This window comes from Schistocerca americana, chromosome 1, assembly GCF_021461395.2.
Source record: "Schistocerca americana isolate TAMUIC-IGC-003095 chromosome 1, iqSchAmer2.1, whole genome shotgun sequence".
Taxonomy (NCBI): domain Eukaryota; kingdom Metazoa; phylum Arthropoda; class Insecta; order Orthoptera; family Acrididae; genus Schistocerca; species Schistocerca americana.
In genome coordinates, this window is record NC_060119.1 from 1,015,510,882 (window position 1) to 1,015,535,486 (window position 24,605).

At 41.3% G+C, this 24,605-nt stretch overlaps 1 protein-coding gene across 1 annotated transcript in view; it reads right to left on the reverse strand.

The window, feature by feature from the left end:
• LOC124596007 (heat shock 70 kDa protein 12A-like) overlaps positions 1-24,605 on the reverse strand; it is a 206,951-nt gene that overhangs the window by 6,017 nt on the left and 176,329 nt on the right. Inside the window, exon 12 of the mRNA XM_047134961.1 lies at positions 22,995-23,170. Within this exon, the coding sequence (XP_046990917.1) occupies positions 22,995-23,170 (176 nt within the window). The remainder of the gene's footprint in view (positions 1-22,994; positions 23,171-24,605) is intronic.

Genomic DNA, 24,605 nt, shown 5'->3' on the forward strand with positions numbered 1-24,605 from the left:
GCTGGCACACCATTGTGATTATGGTATGGAGCAACCCATCAGCTATGTATCCAAAACAATGACACCTGCCCAGTGCAATTACTCCCAGATCAAGAAAGAAGCATTGGTGATCATCTCTGCTGTGAATAAATACTATGTGTACCTATTTTGGTCTTAGTTTTCACTCATTACAGACCATAAACCACTCGTAGTACTCTTTGGGCCACACTTTTGGCTTCCCGAGTGGATGGCTTAGAGGATCCAGCATGGGGCTCTTTTTCTTAGCTCCTACAACTACACCATCAAGTACAAGCCTACTGCACAACACACAAATGTCGATGCCCTCTCCTGTTTGCCCTCAGGGCCAGAGCCAGTGTTTGACCCTCTAGAGCTCTCCCGTTTTCACAGCGACATGAAACGACAGCACACCTTGGATAGGTTTCCCATTACTGCTACTCACCTGGTGACAGACATGTGCCACTAATCTATCATTGGCCATTGCACACTACATCCTCCAAGGGTGGCCAGCTTATATTTACAAGTTCGCTGCTCCCGAGCTCTGGGCCTGGGCTCGCCTCTCTCATTATGTGTCCGTCATCTCCAATGTGCTTCTGTTGGATGCGGGGACGGGTACCCACCGTGTTGTCATCTCAACTACCTTATGCACTCACGTCTTGGAATCACTCCATCGTGGGTACTGGGGTACATCTCAGATGAAAGCCCTTGCCAGGCAACATGTCTACTGGCCAGGACTCAACAAGGATGTGGAGGCTCAGTGCACTGCTGTTCTGCCTGTACTCAACATCAGGCTGCTCCAACCCAGTCTTTTGCCTCCTGGCCTACTCCCCATCCTCCTTGGGATTGCATCCATCTAGATTTTTCTGGCCATTTCCTCAGCTCGATGTGGCTTATTGTTGTGGACCGTTATTCAAACCACCTCTCCATGGCCAGCATGGTGTCTACCACCACTGCATTCACGCTCAATGCACTTTTACAGACTCTGACCATCGAAGGTCTCCCCCTCTCCATCGTCACTGATAATGCACCCCAATTCACTTCTATAGCCTTTAAACAATTTTTTACTGCTAATGGCTTCAAACACATGTGTAGCCCTCCATTTCACCCCTCCACCGATGAAGAAGAAGAGTGGATGCTGCACAATAAATGTTGAAGACTGTGGGTTTATCTATTAAGATAGCAGCTCTCATGATGTTCCTGAGCACCTACAGGTCCACCCCTGTCCGTGACCACAGCCCAGCAGAACTCCTTCATGGCTGACAGCCTCGTACCCTTCTCCATCTCCTAGCACCCCAACCCAAGGAACACTAGACCCAACACATTGGACGATACCCTCCTGGTTCACTCATTTGTGCATGTTCCTATGGGGTAAAACCCTAATTGATGCCAGTTATGGTGGTGGCCACTCATGGGCAGCGCCTTATGATGGTTGATACCCCAAGAGGTTTGGAGTGTTGGAACACGAACCAACTCCGTCCCCGCCTCCAGCCTATCCCTCCAGCAGAGGATTACTCTCAGTTTCTCAGTTGGCGACCATGCCCTCACACATCCCTCCTGCTCAAGAGTACTATTTGTGCTCTAGCACATGTCGGCAGCTCCTATAGGTGATAGGTGGATGTATGTATATTGAAACATCACCACTACCTCCATCTGCTCCGTGGTCATCCACCATACTGCGGTTCCCCAGTGCAGTGCCTGATGTCCCATGTTTCTTCTCCCAGCTATCGGCTTCCATTGGTGGGACACCACATGTTCACCTCCCAAAGCATCGACCAAAGCATTTCATGCCCTATACGCCTATTTCAGGGGGGAGGAAGGGATATGGTGTCTCGGTCCAATAATTTGGACAGCCCACCAGAAGGTGTGGATATAAATAACAGCTGCTAGGCAGTGCCCATATAACCTGTGAGCACTGCTGTCACCACCACAGCACTGTGCATGGGCCACACCTGCCGCATCAACCTAGCAGCACTCTTAGCGGCCCTATAAACCTGGCAGTGCAGGGGCTCCATGTCAGTCATGTTCCAATCTGACTGTGCTCTTGTGTTCTATACTGTACTCTTTATTGTTGGTTCTTGAATCTTGCTACATCTTGGCCCATAACCCAGTTTACTCCGTGGACTTGTCTACTGCCATATCCATTCATGGTTGTTGTTGTTGTTGTCATCATTTGCCATATCCGTTTGTGGTTGTTGTTGTTGTCCATAGCTGTTTATGTGTTGGTTTTGGCGACTCACCGCTGATGCCCTTGGCATCATGGGTGTGTAGGGTATCACAGGGATGAGGAGGAAGATGGATTAAGGGAGATGTTCTGAGAAGAGCCTAAGGCTTTAAGCAGGGATTGGAGATTGTGTTGGACTTCTGGGTTGGGATCAATCTGGCAGAATTTGTATGTGGAGGAGTCAGATAATTAGTGAAGGATATGTGCCAGGTAGTCACTGTGATTCATAACAACAGTGGTGGAACCTTTGTCTACAGGTAAGGTGATTAAGGCAGGATTTTTACCTTTTTGGTAAAAAGACATGAACAGATAACTTTGTGTGTTCTTCAAAAAATTTGTAATTACAGTTTCATAAACTAATATTTACATATGTACAACCAGTAAAGAACATTCTTTATGTCTAACAGCAACAAAATAAAAGCCAACTGATGATGCTCCAGCTGCAGTGAAACATGTTTGGGATAGAAAACAAAACGTGTTTTGCTAAAGGCAGATCCCAAACAAAAACATATGTAGGGTAGTTCTGGCGGATAGATTGGTGGCAAAGAAATGCTTCCATTGCAGGAACTGGGAGAAGGAGAGTAGGTCTTTGACAAATCCAGCAAGATTAAATTTGGGTGTGGGGCTGAAGGTGAGGCTATTGGATAGGACTGGCACTTCTGTGAAACTGAGGGGTTTGGTGGGAAGATTAACAACATAGGGTTGTGGTGGAAAGGTTAACACCAGTGTTACAGGAATATTTTGGCTCTGGATTTGGCGGAGAGTTGGTAGGGATTTTTTGGGGATATGGGCAAGCTGAAAAGGTCAACCATGCATGGTTTAGCTGCTGGGAGGGGTGGAAGAGGGGGAACACTGTGGGTATGATAGTGATTAGATAGCGGTGGCCTGAGGCGGCAATAGGATGTCAGCAGATTGGATCACTTATGGAGGTGGAGTCTGGAGTGCTCTCCCAGCTGCTGAAGAGCAAGGAATTCAATTTCAGAGATGTAATGTGTGGAGTAGAGATTGCAGAGTAATAGTATCTTGCAGAGGGAACAGAGGCTGTTCTGGGATGCCTGTACCATGCAGATGCGGTTTTGCAGTACCTGGTATGTGAGGATGAGGGTGAGACCATTTGGGGGGATTCCATGGTATGGGCAGCATTTGAGAGACAGGAAGTAAGATTGGGTTTTAGCCAGGGAGTGGATACTTTTCTGACCTGGTGGAGAAAGATGGAGCAAGGGTCCATTGTGGCAGGAATTGTGTAAGGGAAATGTGAATGACACAGAAATGGGCAAAGTAGGTGTTGATGGATGTGAGAGGAGCTGGATAAGCGAAAAGAAGCGTAAAAATGCACAAAAATATATGAAGACAGGTACAGATGCGCAAAAATACGCACACATGCGTAAAAATTCGCACAGATACATAAAAATACCCAAAAATACGTGAATCCACGTAAAAATATGCACAAATATGCAAAAAAATTAGATTACCTATCATCATGCCCAGAAACGAGTGACATCCTACACAAGATATCCATTTCCCACGCTCCTAAAGTGATGTTCCATCACTCAGCCAATCTCTACATCATCCTAGTCAGTCATTATGCCACTCTCATTCCCAGCCCTTTGCCTCAAGGATATGATCCATGTGAGATGGGGCTGCGACCCAGCTGCAAAACCTTCCCAATCCACCCACCCAGCAGTTCCTATTCCAGTCCTGTCACAGGTATATCCTACCCTATCAGGGGTCAGGCCAATTGGCAAAGCAGCCATGTCATTTCCTAGCTCTGCTGCAATCATTGCACACCTTTTTATATTGGTATGACTACCAACCATGTGTCCAACAGGATGAATGGCCACAGCCAAACTGTGGCCAAGAGCAAAGTAGACCAACCTGTGGCACAACATGCAGCTGAACATAATACACTTGATTTTAATAGCTGCTTCACTACCTGAGTCATCCAAATCCTTCCCTCCACCACCAGTTTTTCTGATCTGTGCATAAGTGAGTTATCTTTACAACACATTCTCCACTTCCATAATTATTCCGGCCTCAACCTACAGTAACATACTTTCCCACACCCTTCACTCAACATTTTCCACCCCTTCTGTCCTATCATCTCCTCCCCATTCTCAACTCCCACCCTGTTTATTTTCCACCCTCTGCCAATGCATCCACCTGGCTTTCCCCACTCTTCTGGTTTTTGCTCCTTTTTTTTGCCAACTTCCTGTTCCACAACCTCCTGATGCTGTGCCTGTTAGGATCCTGTTCCAAGCACACTCAACCAGACATTTTTTGTCTTTCTCCCCATCCATACACTACTAACCCTTCCCCTTCTTCACCCCCTTTAAATTGCTGCGTGTATCCCATGTGATAGTTGCATTCCGGCCTGACATGCTGGGGTTGGCTGTCGTGTGTGCATGTGGTGTGCTTGCTTGTATATACGGATGGTGTGTGTCTCTCTTTCGCTGATGAAGACTGTGTCTTTTAATTGTGCTTGTTGGCACAAAAAAGGAAGCAAAGAGGATCCCAGTAATTATCGACCCATTGCACTACTTTCAACTTTTAGTAAAGTATTTGAATATATAATGGCCACCAGAATCATGTCCTTTCTAGACAAAGAAAATATCCTGTCACCAGCTCAGTTCGGCTTCCAAAGTAAGAAAGCTACAACAGATGCAATACAAGAATTTCTAGATCATGCACTGGAGCTTGTGGACAAAAAACTCCCAGCCATAGGTATCTTCCTAGATCTAACAAAGGCATTCGACATGGTTAATCATAGTATACTTCTGCAAAAGATGCATTCCTATGGAATAAGAGGAAATACCTATGACTGGTTTAAAAGCTATCTGGAAGATCGACAGCAGTATGTCGAATTAAATGAAACTAAGCTCTCAGGTACAGCTAGCACTGTACACTCCTCCATACGTACCATAAAGCAAGGTGTTCCCCAAGGCTCCGTCCTGGGCCCTTTGCTGTTCTTACTTTACATAAATGACCTTCCTCACAGCCTACCAAACACAAAAACCCTTTTATTTGCTGACGACACCTCTATACTCGTATCTGCGGACGAACAAATTCTCCAATCTAATAGAGATAGAACCACAGATCAAATAAGTCGATGGCTTCAAAGTAACAGGCTGCTGATTAATGCAAAAAAGACAATTGGAATAACCTTTCACACTGCCCAAAACAGAAATCCATTACTACCAACTATATCACTGGAAAAAAATAATGTTAAACTTGAAAATGAAATAAAATTTTTGGGGGTCACTATTACTGATACGCTCACATGGAAAAGGCACATTGACGTTACCAGCACAAAACTTAGTAGAGTATGCTTCATGATTAGATCAATAAGGAACGTCACTAACACAAGTACCCTAACCACAATGTACCATGCACTCTTTCACTCTGTACTTAACTACGGAATCATCTTCTGGGGCCAAAATTCTGAATCAATTAAGATATTCAAACTGCAAAAGAAGATAGTCAGAACAATTATGTCCAAAAAACAGAGAGACACTAGTAAACCATTATTTAAGAAACTAAATATTTTGCCCCTCCCATGCCAATATATACTAGAATTATTATTCTTTACCAAAAAAAGTATCAACAAAATTAGCAAAAATATGGACTACCACGATTATGACACAAGATCAAAAACCTCTCTAAGAATACTTCCCCAATCAACAAAACTGTACAGTGATGGTGTCAAGTGCATGGGAATAAAATTATATAATCATCTTCCAACTTCTATACAAGAAATCCAAGAAATAAATAAATTCAAACAGGCAGTGAAATCTCTTTTAATAAAAGAATGCTTTTATACCATCCAGGAATATTTGGAATCAAAATTGTCTTAGTGCATGATAATGTATCAAAGCTGAATGTTGTTAAGTCAGTCTTGTCACATTATGTAACAATTCTCTGTAAAGCTGTAACTTTAAGTAACATAATTTGGTAGGTAATGTAAAATAATCTTTCTTCTATACTCTTGTTTACTATTTTAGACTCCTGTAAACTGTATATTTGTATTGACTTATCCCATATCAGTTGTACAAGCCATTGTACTGATTTGATCTACGGGACAAATAATAAATAAATAAATAAATAATGTATCTTCTTCACGGTTAGTAGCAATCTGTCTTTTCCCACGTTGTTTTAATCTGTTACTTATTTACTACTGAATGTATTCTCAAATCATTTTGCAGACACTATCCATAAATAATAGTGAAGGTATCTGCCAAATTATATCATTGTATGGCACATAGTTTAGGAGAAATAGTGCCACAGACATAAAGATGCACGAAAAACTAGCTTTTGAATTTAGAAACTGCTCATATATCTTGATGCCACAGTGTGGTCTCAGTTGCCTAAGACAACTCACGCATGTGTGTGTGAGTTGCATTTGCATGAGTGTGTACATGTGTGTTTGCCGTCCAATTCTGACAAAGGTCTTACTGGCCAAAAGCTATATTTGTGACAGTCTTTTTGTTGTTCCTATCTACGACTCAGTATCTCTGCTATAAACTGATATACATTTCATGCTAGAACAATATTCCAGCACATGTCAGACAAATATTTTTCATAAATGAGCTGTGTTGTGGCTCGCGTTGGTGCCGTTGGTAGGTTGGCATCGTGTAATAGGGATAGTCGCATCTCTATTTCTTCTTGTGTTTACTAGTTCCACTATGTTTGTTAGCGTTGTCTGTCCGCAAGTGGCAGCAGCAGTGGTTATCGATATCTAGTAGTGTGGTACTATCTTTTTAAGGACATCAAGTGTTTTCCAGGTTGGGTGTGTCATTAATTTGGTTGGGACAGAGCAGCAGTGAAGTCCGGCAGCTAGCATTATCTGTCTGCGAGTGGCAGCAGCAGTGGTTATCGATTTCTAGTAGTGTGGTACTACCTTTGTAAGGATGTCAAGTGTTTTCCAGATCAGGTGTGTCATTAGTTCAGTTGGGACAGAGCAGCAGTGAGGTCCGGCAGCACGAGGACATGCTGGGGCCGCTGGTGGCATGCAGGCACTCACGGATCGAGGGGCTGTAGTTGCAAAGGCTACAACCTCATTGTCCACTGGACCCAGGATGTTTGAGTTGAGCGAACATTTTACCAGCAGTGAAACCTTCACTATTTTGAGATCATCCCATTTGTTCGCACGTTGCTGCTCGCAGGGTTGCTGAGACGAAGAGCAATGAGTGGAGTGATTGGAGTTGGCAAAATTAATTAGCCGTCCTCCTCTGATTATTATTAATCATTGAATTCCTTGTGTTTATTGATGAAGTTCAACCAGTGGTATTTTTCTCCCAGTGGCTGCTAACGCCCCAGTTACCTGCCCTGGGGGTTAACGTATTTTCGCGGCAGTGTACCTTACCTCACCTTGCTGCTGCTGTCCAGTAAGGCATGTAGTTTGACAGCCTTCTTGATTGTGGTTCAGACATTTTGTTCTTTTGGACTACCTTGGTCATAGTGGTTACTTCTGCTCATGCATGTTGTAAACACCAGATTCTGAAGACGCAGATGTCAGGTAGAATTTGCAAGAGTGTTGGTCTGCGTTTTAACTGTCACTAGTTTGAGTTGCCATCCGGTTAAGTGATTACAACTCTTGGCTGCCTGTCTCATCGGTTACGAAGTTGAGCGACTTTCCCAGGCTGATCCTTGGAGCACTGTCTGAGTCCCACTTCTCTCTTGGTTTGATCAGATTATGACGATTGTAGTTTTTTTTTTTTTTTTAAATATTTTAGTATGTCTTGGAGAAGTTTAACTGTTTTTAAGAATTTGCTATCCAGGCCTTCAGCTGTTAAATTGTTTTTTGAGTTATTACTATTAGGGCCTTCAGCTGACAAATAATTTGAATTTCTGGTTAATAATGCCTTCAGCCATAAATGCTATTTGTCTAAATAATTTTCAATTAGTTATTGTCTCATAATAGTGAAATTATGATAATCATGTTTTTTAAAAAAAATGTTTTAGGATCTCTTGGAGAAGTTAACTCTTCTTAAGAATTTACTATCCAGGTCTTCAGCCATTAAATCATTTTTTGAGTTACTACTATTGGGGCGTTCAGCCAAGAAATAATTTGAATTTCTGGTCAATAAGGCCTCCAGCCGTGAGTGCAACTTGCTTAAGAATTTTTTTATTAGACATTGTGTCTTAACAGTCAAATTTGGTAATAGTTCCTTATTGTCAACCTCATTTGCAATTGGTTCCAAATAAAGTGTACATGGGAAAAAAAGCCTTTCCCTAAGTGCCATATCTCAATAAGTGTACTGTAGTTTTCCTCAGTAAACCAAAGTTCACTGCTTGTGTAACTAAACATTCATGATCACTCCTGACCATATATCCATGTATTACTAGTTTGAACAACAGGAAATCCTAGATGGAATAAGAGCAATATAAGGTACGATAGACTGCTACTCACTACATAGAGGTGGCCTCGAGTGGCACCACGCAGAGAGAAGATTGCTAAATATTATTGGACTAAGTCCTTCATCAGATGTAGACAAAACACACACACACACACACACACACACACACACACACACTCACACACAGAAACACACACACACACACACACACACACACACACACACCTCCACTGTCGTCTCCACTTGCTGAGACCCAACAGCAACTGCAGCAAGCAGAAATCTTGGCTGCGGTGGATAGTTTGAGTACAGAAAAACTGTGGGGTGGGAATGTAGAGAAACAGCTGGGTAGGTATGGGGAAGATGCTGTGGTGTTGCTTGTAGGACGTACAGGCTGTGGCTGGGTCAGGATAGTTTACTGCTTGGTACAGTGTCAGAAAGCTCTGGCACCTGGAGATGACAGTAGCCTTGTGTGAGCATGAGTTACACACATGTGAATGTGTGAGCATTTTGTCTGCAACTGATGACAGACTTAATCTGATAGTTGGTAATATCTACTGTCTCATTTCAATATGTCTGTCTGTTAATCAATACCTTCTCTATGTGGTGGGTAGCACTATATCCTATTTTATATGTTATTAACCAATGAAAAATCCAGAATGGAGTGTAACAATATTATGGGAAGGGAATCTCCTACTCACCATATAGTGGAGATGCTGGTAGCAGATAGGCACAACGAAAAGACTCTCACAATTAAAGCTTTCGGCCATTAAGGCCTTTGTCAACAGTAGACACATATGCACACACACATGCAATGTGTGTTATTATTAGTTCAAGTTATGACTATCTGATAAAAATTATCCAGACACCTGTTATTGGAAATTAATATGGGGCATGTCCACCCTTCATTTTTATGAAATCCTGAACTCTGCTGAGCACACTTTTAATAAGGTGTCTGATTGTCTGTGGAGGAATGACAGCCTATTCTTCCATATGATTCAAAACCAGAGAAGGCAGGGATGTCAGAAACTGATGTCGGGGATGAAGTCAATGCTGTAAATCAACCCAAAGGTGTTCCACTGGGTACAGGTCAGGACAATGGGCAGACCAGTCCATTTCAGAAATGTTATTGTCCATAAATTGTTGCCTCACAGCTGCTGCTTTATGACAGGGTGCATTGTCAGGCTGATACAGTCATCATCTCTAAACTGTTTTTGTACTGTATTGGGTACAAAATGCTGTAAAGTATCTTCACATTATCCCACATTTGATGTTTTATTAAGTGCAATCAGGGGATTACACCCTAACTATGAAAGACACCCCCACACTATAACACGACCTCCTTTGTACCTCACTCTTGGTGCTACACATGGTGGCAGGGACATTCTCTAGTCATTCACCAAGCCCAGACCCTTTGATAGCACTGCCCCTGCATACAGTGTGCTTCATCACTCCAAATCACTTGCTTCATTTCGCCCATTGTATGGTGATATTGCTCTTTACACCACCAAAGGGTCATTTAGTATCGTTTACAGAAATGTGTACCTTATGAGTAGCTGCTTGACCATAGTACATCATTCCTTTTAACTTCCTACACACAGTCAATGTGCCAGCTGGATTATGTTAACATTGTGGAACTCATGAGTGATTCCTTCCACTGATTTCATGTGATTTTTTACAACCACCCTCCACAATGCATCCAGTACATAAGGTCTGCCTGGTTTTGGTTTAGCTGTGGTTGTTGCTTCACATTTCCATATCACAATCACATAACCAACAGTCAACTTGGGCAATTTCAGAAGAGTCTAAATATCCCTGATTGATCTGTTACTCAAGGAACACCCAGCGACTAGTCCATGTTTGAAGGCATTGAGTTCTTCTGGTGACCCATTCTGTAGCTGCTGCTTTTCTAGAGACTAAACGATATTCCTTGCCTCCTTTTATACTGCTGGCTCCACTACTCATGACATCTAGTGGTCAATTCGGGATTACATAGGGATTTCTAAATTCTTTTCACCAGACAGTGTACACCCAGTTTGACTGAATGTTAACCCTGTAGTTTTCACTAGAAACACCTTCTTTTTTTTCCTGGTAATCACGTGTGAACTTTAAACTTCCTACATTTAAAGGCAGTATAACTGCCAATGTCTGATAAATTATGGTGTAATATACATCACCAACAGTAGTGACCATCATCATACTTTCTTGATACACATCCACAGTTTTTATGTGAATATGCTGCATCAAATTCAGATAAAATTCCAAGCTTTTGATGACATACTCCATCATCATCATCAGGGACTAAAACTGAGCATCATGAACTGGTGAGGTATCCTCTTTTATATCCACAGCACATTCAAGGGTGGTGTCCACTACTTCCATAGATTTTGCTTGCAGTCTCTGTCTAACATTGCTCGCAGCACTATAGATCGCACCAGATGGTGAACTCTGAAAAGTGTTCCTCTGTATTTTATGCTTGTCATGTGCAAGCTTCCATGTGTTTGTAAGTGCACAGATGGTGTTTCTATTGAAGCTGTTGTCACAAAGTCTAAGTTCAACTGTGATGAGAGAAGAAGTTGAAATTAAACTTTGTGAAAACTTAAATAGAGACACCTGCTAAGCACTTAGTAATGCACAGAAGCGTGCATGTGACAAGAAAAAAACACAGAGGAATACTTCTCACATTGCACTGCCCAACATGATGGATAGTGCTGCAAGCAATGCTAGATAGAGAGTGCTAGCAAAATCTATGGATGTAAAGAGCACCGTCTTTGGAAGTACAATCATGACATAATGCAGCCCCTCAAGGTGTCATCCTATGTGTATAAACAAGGGAAACTTGCCAGTTCAAGACAGTCGGTATTAGTCCCTGATGAAGATGACAGTGGGCATCATCAAAAGCTTGGAATTTTATCTGAATTTGACACAACAAGTGAACCGAGAAACTTTTATGCTAGGACTCTGCCTTGAAAAACTTCATAGCCATCATGTGTGCATCATTTCCAATAACATCAGGCATCTCTTCCAGTTTAAATTCCTTACAAAAAGGATTGTGAGGGATACGTGTGAAATGACTGAGCTGATAAACTCATCTGAACCAAAATAAATTAACATTGGAGAGGCAGTAATATTTTTTGCTACATACTTTATTTTTCTTTTATACATGGAATAGGAAGGGCAGGAGACATGTATGTTTGCTATATATATATTTGCTTTCATACATACATGCCATTAGGAGACACTTCCTATTTTTTATTGTGTCTGTCACAGCAGTATGAGATTATGGTTGGGAACAGCGAATTTTCATCACTCAGTATAACTGGCAACATATAAAATTAAAATATGGCAAACTACTACCATATCACTCTGAATAAATGCTATCAAATAATGAAAATTAACTGTTGGTTGGTCAGCCAATGCAGAGAAGCAAAGCAGAACATCTTCAGTTTTCAGTATTAATCAATTTCTGTTTGCTTGTGACTTCACTGTAGAAGTTGGTGGAATATGTACCGATACGTTGAAATCAGGTTTGGCAACTTTAATTAAACCCACATACACTAGTACTTGGAATGATGCTTTCAACAGCTTTTTTTAAATAAAGTAATTTGTGCTAAGATTAAAATCCCCAAGTCTAAGCTCATTAATTTTGGAAACGAATTGAATATTGGCTAAATGAAAACCAGAAAGAAATAAAGCACCACACACTTAAACAAAATTCCTTGTGCAACCTGCTAAACAGCCTATTGTTTTGAGTGTGCTTCAGTAAATAACACAATAGTCAATATAATGCATTGCTTTTAAGTTATTTAGCATTGAAATTGGCCAATCACATCATTGTGCACACAAATTCAAGAAGCAGCCTGCCAGAGGTGGTGTTGCCAAATGTGTTCTTCATTTGGCTTCCTCAAACTGAACAAACATGGCTTTTGCTCACCTACCTTAAATTTAATTTATTGTTTCCAAAAAGGCACATTTTAACTGGTAATAAACATTCCAATAAGTTGTAACTCATGGACCCAAAGATGTCTGTGCATTTCTGCTTCTCTTAACAGTTATTTCTCTGCACACCCTGCCGTGCAATGACTTTACAAGCTTTCTAGGCTTTTTCTGATCACCTTTATTTATAACTTGAACTGCATAATAGACTGGTTCCTATTTTCTTTCCCAAATTCACTCAAGCATTTAGATTCAGCTGAGAAATGGATTTACTTTTAAAGTAATAACACACGTAACAATATGTGATCAAATTATGTGTCTTGCAACTGGGTTTTCACACAGGGTTGCTCATGCAAGTGATTAGCCTTACATGGTGAGAAAGATATCAGTGGAGTGTGATGTTCTGAATTCTAACATAGCACATGTCAGTACAAGTCAGTACTCCAGCATTCATCAACTTAATTTCTAACTGCTGCCAACCTCAGTGATTTAACAGATGACACTATCATGCTGAAATCATGTTGTATGTGTCAATTGAGGAATAAATAATGTAATGGGTGTGTTTAAACATTAACACCTTTGTGATAAGCTTTCACAAAATTTGTTATTTTCATATGTAACTTATACCACAGTTCATGAGGCAACTATATGTCTAAATGGTCACCACTGAAAGACAAACATAGCAATGTTCCCCTGGCACAACTGAGCACCACATAGTCCCTATCTTCCTTCTCCATTTCCTGCACTCCCTTAAGGCTGAACCTTCTCTTAGCAGTGACAAGTTAGAGGACTACCTGTTTTTGTAAATATGTAATTTAAAGTGCAAAGAAGGCATTTCAACAAAATTGTTTTTCTTTTTACAGAATTTGTACCTCACAAAAAGTATTCTTGGATTCATGGTTAAAGAGGGAAACTCTGAGGGAAGGAAGTTGTGGTAATTAAACTGATGCATCAACTATTTAAGAAGAAAAGGATACACAAACTGGTATTCCTTCAAAATATAATAATAAAGAAGATGTGAAAAAAAATCTGATGAAAGCTATTTGAAATCTGGATTCATGTGTACTGGCGAGTCAGATGCTCTTGTTGCTGTGTGTGTTTTGTGTCAAACAAAACTTGTGAACAGTTCTTTGATCACAGCCAAACTTCACGGGCACTAAGAAACAAATTGTGCTGATCACAAGGGAAAAAGATATTCACTTTTTAAAAACATAATGTGACTCAACAGAAAAGTCTAAACATCAAACAATTACTTTTTCAAAAACTGAAGATGTGACCAAAGCATCTTACTGTGTAAGTTACAGTACTGCACTTAATGAAGAAGCTTCTTCAATTGGAGAAAACCTTATTAAGGCAAATGTAGGAGACATATTACCATTGGTTATTAATTAGAGAAACACCAAAAAAAAAAAAGTGGTACATTTATATAACAATACTGTTTCATGATGCATCAAAAATCTTTTGGCTGCTATAGCGAAGGAGTTGATTTATTAACTTGGGCTTTGCAGTGAGTATGCACAGCAAACAGATGAATCCACAGAAGTTGCAGGACTAGCTCTACCACTAGTATTTGTACACTACACATCTGATAAAAGTATTGTGGAAGATTTATTCATGAGTGCATATTTATATGAAAAAACAACAAGAGAAGATACGTTGAACTATGTTATTGATTAATAAAAGAAGTGTTCTGATATTTGCTCAGATGGTGCTACAACCATGATCCAAAAAACCAAGAGAGCTGTATCACTTATACTGCAGGTAGCTACAAGAGCTGCCAGCAGCCATTGAACTTTGCATAAGCAAACTCTAGTAACAAAAGAATGACCACTGATTTAAATTATGTTATGGATGAAGTGGTTGAAATGATACAAGGTGGAATCCAAAATTTTTGGGACTGGTGCTGCCATCTGGAAAGTACAAGGTGGAATCCAAAATTTTTAGGACTGCTGCTGCCATCTGGAAAGTAGGAGTAGTAGATCTTTGCACTGCCAGGTGGTGAGAGCTGCATATCTAATGAGTCAGTGTGTAGAGTGATGTTCAACTGGGAGGACATGTTGCGTGTCCTCCGTCATTTCCATAATACTCTGTGTTTGGTGTGCGGTGATTTATGATGGAAGGCACAGCATGTTGAAGTGGGCACAGACCTTCGTCAGACCACATCTGATGTTCCAACCTTCTGATCATGGGTTATCACCATCGACGAGAGCTGGATTTATGGTTATGACCCAGAGACAAAGCAACAATCGTCACAGTGGAAGAGCCCGGGCTCTCCAAGACCAAAAAAATGTGAGACAGGTGAAGAGCAAAGTGAAGAGCATGCTCATCATTTTCTTTGATACCAAGGGAATTGTACACAAAGAATTCATGCCACCCAACCAAACAGTGAATTCCTTGTACTACTGTGACATTTTGCGATGACTCTGTGAAAATGTATGGCGACGACAGACCGAACTTCGGTGTCAAGAGAACTGGCTGCTGCATCACGACAACATGCTCTGTCATACGTCCTTGCTCACCAGGATCTTTTTGGTAAAAAACAACATGGCAGTTGTACCCCACTCACGATACTCACCAGATTTGGCACCTTGCGACTTCACTCTATTCCAAAAACTGAAACTCATTCAAACGCCATCGTTTCGACACTCTAGAGGGGATTCAAGAACCATTGCTGGTGGTGATAAACACCGTCAAAGAACAGGACTTCCAGAAAACGTTTGTCCAGTGGCACAAGCACTGGGACCAGTGTGTATGTGCGGATGGGAACTACTTCGAGGGTGATGGTGACCATTAGTCCAAAGGTAAGGTTTTCAACAGATGGCAGCACCAGTCCCAAAAATTTTGGATATCATCTTGTAAATTATGTAAAATCTCAACCACTGCAGACCAGATTGTTTAAACTTTTGTGCGATGAAATGGGAAGTGAACACAAAACAATTTTAGTACATACAGAAGCGTGATGGCTATCCAAAGGAAAAGCACTAGTGGGACCTTATGGACTTTGTACTATGTTATTTACATTCTTTAATGTGCAAAATAACTAAGTATAATATTTTATTGAAGTTTTAATAAATCCTCTGTGGTTGATAAAACTCACATATCTGGCAAAGTTGTTATGGAAAATGGATTTTGAACCTAGGAATTATCCTGATTAATCTTCAGAAAATATTGCAAACAAATTTTTTCCAAGTCATGTAAATGCTCTTGATGTATTTTAACATTTTCGCATAAATCAGGAAATAAATTTTCTGAAGAAAGCCAAAATTTCAATTTTCTCTCAAAAGATCCAGTTTTGTCTCTTGTGTTAAGAATTATAACACTAGAATGAGATATTCACTCTGCAGCGGAGTGTGCACTGATATGAAACTTCCTGGCAGATTAAAACTGTGTGCCGGACTGAGACTCGAACTCGGGACCTTTGCCTTTCACAGGCAAGTGCTCCACCGACTGAGCTACCCAAGCATGACTCACGCCCTGTCATTGCAGCTTTACTTCTCCCAGTACCTCGTCTCCTACCTTCCAAACTTAACAGAAGCTCTCCTGCGAACCTTGCAGAATAGCACTCCTGAAAGAAAGGCCCGCGAAAGGCAAAGGTCCCGAGTTCGAGTCTTGGTCCGGCACACAGTTTTAATCTGCCAGGAAGTTTCATATCAGTGCACACTCTGCTGCAGAGTGAAAATCTCATTCTGGAAACATCCTCCAGGCTGTGGCTAAGCCATGTCTCCACAATATCCTTTCTTTCAGGAGTGCTAGTTCTGCAAGGTTCGCAGGAGAGCTTCTGTTAAGTTTGGAAGGTAGGAGACGAGGTACTGGCAGAAGTAAGCTGCGAGGACGGAGCATGGGTCATGCTTGGGTAGCTCAGTTGGTGGAGCACTTGCCCGCGAAAGGCAAAGGTCCCGAGTTCGAGTCTCAGTCCAGCACACAGTTTTAATCTGCCAGGAAGTTTCAATTATAACACTCTTTCCTTGTAAAGGCAAGTTAAAGTTTATGTGAAAATTTTAATATACATGTAGAGCATTTACATGACTTGGAAAAAATTCTTTTGTAATATTTTCTGAAGATTAATCAGGATAATTCCTTGGTTCAAAATCCATTTTCCATAATAACTATGCCAGCAGGCATAGTACAAGAGATTATCAAAAATAATTGACTTAGTAGGTGACTCTGATTTATAGCAAAAGCACAAAGGTCAGCCATAATGTAATTTCTGGGTGAATTTATCAGAAGAATAACTAAGTTTATCAAAACAATCTATTATTGTTTTATTCTGTTTATCACTAAATATTTATGTGAAGCAGTATTTTCTTATTTTCCTGCAACAAAAACAAAGTTCAGGAACGGGCCTGACACTGCACGATGTATTGTACATGATATCAAGAATATTTGCAATTTAAGGACCCATAATCACCAGAGCCATCATGGTCTCACTGCTATTATTTATGATTTAAAACTGAAGTAATCACTTATTAAAACATTTTTCGCATTTTTAAAAAATGTTATTAATTTCATTAACCTTCAAAATAAACAAGGTGTTTTATCAAAGTACCATGTTTCAAAATGTTCTCTCAGAGGCTAAGTTTAGGAACCTCTGTGCTTTGGTGAGTGGTTGTCTTTCCCTTATTTTATATACTATATACATGTGCACTTTGCCAGAGATAAACACAGTTCTTATCTCAGGACTACAGTTGGCACAGTGCTTACCAATGAACCATCTCTAACCTCTCTCTGACATCTCCCACTTCTTCTTATCCTCACTGCAGGTGGACCTCCTTCTTTCTGTGGTCCAACTGAACTGCCTTTCTTTTTAACCTTCCCCATCCTATCCCTCTCTTCTCCCCAATGAAAAAACTATCAGTTCCAAGAACTAGGTAGTATGATCCTTTGACTTTTTTATGTCTTATTAGCAAAACTACACATTGTGCCTCCTGAAGGTAAGTAGTGGACATGAAGTCTGTCTCATAATTCTCACAAAGGCAATTCACAGATAGGCAACATCCCGCAGACTTAGTCCACAAATAGATTCAACATCTACATCTACATCTACATTTATACTCTGCAAGCCACCCAGCGGAGTATGGTGGAGGGCACTTTACGTGCCACTGTCATTACCTCCCTTTCCTGTTCCAGTCGCGTATGGTTCGCGGGAAGAACGACTGTCTGAAAGCCTCCGTGCATGCTCTAATCTCTCTAATTTTACATTCGTGATCTCCTCAGGAGGTATAAGTAGGGGGAAGCAATATATTCAATACCTCATCCATAAACGCACCCTCTCGAAACCTGGCAAGCAAGCTACACCGCGATGCAGAGCGCCTCTCTTGCAGAGTCTGCCACTTGAGTTTGTTAAACATCTCTGTAACGCTATCACGGTTACCCAATAACCCTGTGATGAAACGTGCCACTCTTCTTTGGATCTTCTCTATCTCCTCCGTCAACCCGACCTGGTACTGATCCCACACTGATGAGCAATACTCAAGTATAGGTCGAACGAGTGTTTTGTAAGCCACCTCCTTTGTTGATGGACTACATTTTCTAAGGACTCTCCCAATGAATCTCAACCTGGTACCCGCCTTACCAACAATTAATTTTATATGATCATTCCACTTCAAATCGTTCCGCATGCATACTCCCAGACATTTTACAGAAGTAACTGCTACCAGTGTTTGTTCCGCTATCATATAATCATACAATAAAGGATCCTTCTTTCTATGTATTTGCAATACATTACATTTGTCTATGTTAAGTGTTAGTTGCCACTCCCTGCACCAAGTGCCTATCCGCTACAGATCTTCCTGCATTTCGCTACAATTTTCTAATGCTGCAACTTCTCTGTATACTACAGCATCATCCGTGAAAAGCCGCATGGGACTTCCGACACTATCTACTAGGTCATTTATATATATTGTGAAAAGAAATGGTCCCATAACACTCCCCTGTGGCACGCCAGAGGTTACTTTAACGTCTGTAGATGTCTCTCCATTGATAACAGCATGCTGTGTTCTGTTTGCTAAAAACTCTTCAATCCAGCCACACAGCTGGTCTGATATTCCGTAGGCTCTTACTTTGTTTATCAGGCGACAGTGCAGAACTGTATCAAACGCCTTCTGGAAGTCAAGAAAAATAGCATCTACCTGGGAGCCTGTATCTAATATTTTCTGGGTCTCATGAACAAATAAAGCGAGTTAGGTCTGACACGATCACTGTTTCTGGAATCCATGTTGATTCCTACATAGTAGATTCTGGGTTTCCAGAAACGTCATGATACTCGAGCAAAAAACATGTTCTAAAATTGTACAACAGATCAACGTCAGAGATATAGGTCTATAATTTTGCGCATCTGCTCGTCGATCCTTCTTGAAGATTGGGACTACCTGTGCTCTTTTCCAATCATTTGGAACCTTCCGTTCCTCTAGAGACTTGCGGTACACGGCTGTTAGAAGGGGGGCAAGTTCTTTCGCGTACTCTGTGTAGAATCGAATTGGTATCCCGTCAGGTCCAGTGGACTTTCCTCTGTTGAGTGATTCCAGTTGCTTTTCTATTCCTTGGACACTTATTTCGATGTCATCCATTTTTTCGTTTGTGCGAGGATTTAGAGAAGGAACTGCAGTGCGGTCTTCCTCTGTGAAACAGCTTTGGAAAAAGGTGTTTAGCATTTCAGCTTTACGTGTGTCATCCTCTGTTTCAATGCCATCATCATCGCGGAGTGTCTGGATATGCTGTTTCGAGCCACTTACTGATTTAACGTAAGACCAGAACTTCCTAGGATTTTCTATCAAGTCGGTACACAGAATTTTACTTTCGAATTCACTGAATACTTCACTCATAGCCCTCCTTATGCTAACTTTGACATCGTTTAGCTTCTGTTTGTCTGAGAGGTTTTGGCTGCATTTAAACTTAGAGTGAAGCTCTCTTTGCTTTCTTAGTAGTTTCCTAACATTGTTGTTGTACCACGGTGGGTTTTTCCCATCCCTCACAGTTTTACTCGGCACGTACCTGTCTAAAACACATTTTACGATTGCCTTGAACTTTCTCCATAAACACTCAACATTGTCAGTGTCGGAACAGAAATTTTCGTTTTGATCTGTTAGGTAGTCTGAAATCTGCCTTCTATTACTCTTGCTAAACAGATAAACCTTCCTCCCTTTTTTTATATTCCTACTAACTTCCATATTCAGGGACGCTGCAACGGCCTTATGATCACTGATTTCCTGTTCTGTACATACAGAGTCGAAAAGTTCGGGTTTGTTTGTTATCAGTAGGTCCAAGATGTTATCTCCACAAGTCGGTTCTCTGTTTAATTGCTCAAAGCAATTTTCGGATAGTGCACTCAGTATAATGTCACTTGATGCTCTGTCCCTACCACCCGTCCTAGACATCTGAGTGTCCCAGTCTATATCTGGTAAATTGAAATCTCCACCTAAGACTATAGCATGCTGAGAAAATTTATGTGAAATGTATTCCAAATTTTCTCTCAGTTGCTCTGCCACTAATGCTGCTGAGTCGGGAGGTCGGTAAAAGGAGCCAATTATTAACCTAGCTCAGTTGTTGAGTGTAACCTCCACCCATAATAATTCACAGGAACTATCCACTTCTATTTCACTACATGATAAACTACTACTAACAGCGACGAACACTCCACCACCAGTTGCATGCAGTCTATCCTTTCTAAACACCGTCTGTACCTTTGTAAAAATTTCGGTAGAATTTATCTCTGGCTTCAACCAGCTTTCTGTACCTATAACGATTTCGACTTCGGTGCTTTCTATCAGCGCTTGAAGTTCCGGTACTTTACCAATGCAGCTTCGACAGTTTACAATTACAATACCGATTGCTGCTTGGTCCCCGCATGTCCTGACTTTGCCCTGCACCCATTGAGGCTGTTGCCCTTTCTGTACTTGCCCAAGGCCATCTAACCTAAAAAACCGCCCAGCCCACACCACACAACCCCTGCTACCCGTGTAGCCGCTTGTTGCGTGTAGTGGACCCCTGACCTATCCAGCGGAACCCAAAACCCCACCACCCTATGGCGCAAGTCAAGGAATCTGCAGCCCACACGGTCTCAGAACTGTCTCAGCCTCTGATTCAGACCCTCCACTCAGCTCTGTACCAAAGGTCTGCAGTCAGTCCTGTCGACGATGCTGCAGATGGTGAGCTCTGCTTTCATCCCACTAGCGAGACTGGCAGTCTTCACCAAATCAGATAGCCGCCGGAAGCCAGAGAGGATTTCCTCCGATCCATAGCGACACACATCATTGGTGCCGACATGAGCGACCACCTGCAAATGGGTGCACCCTGTACCCTTCATGGCATCCAGAAGGACCCTTTCTACATCTGGAATGACTCCCCCCGGTATGCACATGGAGTGCACATTGGTTTTCTTCCCCTCTCTTGCTGCCATATCCCTAAGGGGCCCCATTACGCGCCTGACGTTGGAGCTCCCAACTACCAGTAAGCCCACCCTCTGTGACCACCCGGATCTTGCAGACTGAGGCGCAACCTCTGGAACAGGACAAGCAGCCATGTCAGGCTGAAGATCTGTATCAGCCTGAGACAGAGCCTGAAACCGGTTCGTCAGACAAACTGGAGAGGCCTTCCGTTCAGCCCTCCGGAATGTCTTTCGCCCCCTGCCAGACCTTGAGACGACCTCCCACTCTACCACAGGTGAGGGATCAGCCTCAATGCGGGCAGTATCCCGGGCAACCACAGTTGTAGTCCGATTGGGGGATGCGTGGGACGAGCTGGCCGTCCCCGACAAACCCCCATCCGGAACCCCACAGTGATGCCCATTGGCAACAGCCTCAAGCTGTGTGACCAAAGCCAACACTGCCTGAAGCTGGGAGCGAAGGGATGCCAACTCAGACTGCATCCGAACACAGCAGTTGCAGTCCCTATCCATGCTAAAAACTGTTGTGCAAAGAACGTCTGAACTAATCTACAGAGAGCGCAAACAAATTGACACAAAATTTAAACGGTTATTAAAATACAAGATTGCCTAGTAAATGGAGTAATGCTGCTATTTGCGCACTGCTGACACACTGCTCGGCGGCGGAAGGAGACTACGCAATTTTACACTATTCAGGTACTAAAACGCGATGCTACAACTCTCAAATACTATAATACGCCAGAAATTTATGAATTAAACAATGCAAGTACCAAAAACACGCAAAGAAATTAAGAATTAAACTATGTAACAAATGAGTGAGCTAGGAGTATACAACTTGCTGCTGCAGCTGCTTATCCAGTGGCAGCAGGGAGCACACTGACTGTGACCAACCGACACTGGCCGTTCAAAACAAAAACATAAGACAAATGACTACGCGAATTTACACTATTCAGGTAGTGAAACGCGATGCTACAACTCTCAAATACTATAATATGCCAGAAATTTATGAATTAGACAATGCAAGTACCAAAAACACGCAAAGAAATTAAGAATTAAACTATGTAGCAAATGAGTGAGCTAAGAGTATATGACTTGCTGCTGCAGCTGCGTATCCAATGGCGGCAGGGAGCACATTTCTCATGCCATATACCTCCACACACCCAATCCGCCCACCACCCCCAAGAACCAGGTACAAAGAAGTGCCCCTTCATCACTGAGTACCACCCAGACTGAAACAACACTCTTTGTCAGGGCTTTGATGTACCATCATCATGCCCTGAAATGGAGGACATTCTGCCAAAGATGCTTCCCAATCCCCCCAAAGTGGTGTTCCATTGCCCAACTTCTACAACATTCTAGTCCACTTTTATGCCATTCCCAATCTCAACCTGTTGCAAGAGGTATCATATCCCTGTGGAAGATCCAGGTGCAAGACCTGTCCAATCCACCACCCAGCACTTCCTTTTCCAGTCCTGGAATCATTGCACAACTCTTATGACTACCAACTAGTTGTTTAGAGGATGAATGGTCACCACCAAGCTGTGACCAAGAGGAAAGTGGACCATGCTATGGAAGAACCTACAGCTGAATATAACATGCTCAGTTTCAATGGCTGCTTCATAACGAGGCCCATCTGGATCCTCACCTCTGCCACAGTCTTTTAAATAAACTCTGTGGATAGGAGTCATACTTACAAGTGCTGCCACAATCTAATACCTCCACACTCCACCAGACACCACTCTTCTCTCTCCCCTATTTTATGCTGCTGTCCCCCTCTGTTCTCTGCCCCACTTCGGATTACTGCTTTCCTTCAAGGCATTGCTGCATTTTGGCCTGAGTGGTGAGAGATAGTGACATGTGTGCATGTCGTGTGCTAGCTTGTGTGAACATGTATGCGTTTTCTTTTCTGAAAAAGGCTTTGGCTAAAAGCTAAATGTTTAACAGTATTTTCAGTGTGCCTATTTGCAACTCAATGTGTCATTATTTTTGCATTTTCATAATATTGCTTTTAATTTATGAAATGCATAAATTATATTGGCTTGGAAGTATGTGCAGGCAGAGATTATTCTTTTTATCTTTACTATTAAATATTACTAACAAAATGATTTACCTTTGCATCTTCTGAATCTACACAATAAATATTAATTACTGCTGAAGACTGGTCAGATTTAGCAGGAGTATAGCGTCGAACAACTGCTTCTCCAATGTTGAGGGGCTGCTCTGCTTCTACAAACTTGTCCAGTACATCAGCACACCAACGGACACCATCCTTCTCAATGAGTTTTTCTATAAGGAAAAGCAGTTACATTTAAGCAAATGAAAATCACAGGTGTATTTATTATTAAATAAAGAACAGACATATTACAAATATTGCAAAATTGTTATTAATGATCATATTCTGTAGAGACCAAGCACAAAATAATATGCTACAACAATTTTTGAACAAAATAAAAGCGAACATGGATTTGTAATGAGACAGTAAGAAACTTCCTTAGAGATATCATCAACAAATTACTTGGGGGGCATTTTAGGATCTTCCCATATATGGGCAGTGAGTTGGGTTCACACCTGTGTTTTTTAATGTATGAAAAATTTCTATTTCTTCCTATTGTTTTCACCAAGCACTTATCCAAAGCTATTTCATTGCACACTGATTTTTAAATGCAATGAAAACTAAGTTTAATATTCCAAAACAGTTTCCAAATAAATACATTTTCCAAGCTGGTTGTATCATCATAAAGTTCTGTTTAATATTTCACAGCGTGTTTGAAGGACTCAGCTACTAATGTTCAAATGGATTAAAAAGTATTTCTTACATTGTTGTTCATATGAATATGAGGAACTGATCCCTCAAAATGAACTATGGAGCAATGGGTATAGATTTTAGTGTTCAGTTGATTGAATGTGCTCTCATTTACTTTAGACTGTTGTTTCTCAGTCAGCCTAACATAATTTTTTGTGGCTTGCAATAAGTATCTTATGTAACAATCTTCTCAAACAGTTCTAGAAAAATAACAGTGATTCACAGGTTCCAGAAATAAATATTGTTTGTGTTTTACTATAGATGATGTGCCTTGCTGTGTAAAATTCACAAGTGTTCACACAAACAAAATGTAAATTGGATCAATACATTTAAGGATTGTTCAAAACCTCAGCTCAGGCTCCTTTGCAATTAGAAATTTGTCTCATTTTGTTGGCTCTAAATCATACTGTGGTATATCAGGTCCAGTAAACGTGTGAGCCACTGCAGCTGAGATAAAAGAAGTGTTTGATCAGGAAAATGTGCAATTTTGATAACCAGTTGGCATGCAGAGGACACCACAGTTCTAATAACATGGGTACATAAGGGAAAATTACAGCAATAGGTAAACACTGTCACAAATTGGTTTTTCAGTGCCACATCATTATGACTTGAGAGAATGATCCTATGGAAACAAAGAAATTGAAAGTGCAAATACAGAGTTGCAAAATATTTACAAGCAGTTTGAAAATGTAACATTTGTGAACATAAACAATTTGGGGAAAAGGTTCAACACAACGCATGGTTTTCATCTAAATAGACATGGGGAAAAGTTATAGTAACAAAAATTTTAGATGTAGTAAATAAAATCTCAAACGTGCAATGTGATGGTACAGGAGTCATACCTCTCGTGGACAAGAAATGTGTGTTACCTGCAGACTCAAATTGTAAATCTGCTGTTAGTGAAGCTACAACCCTACA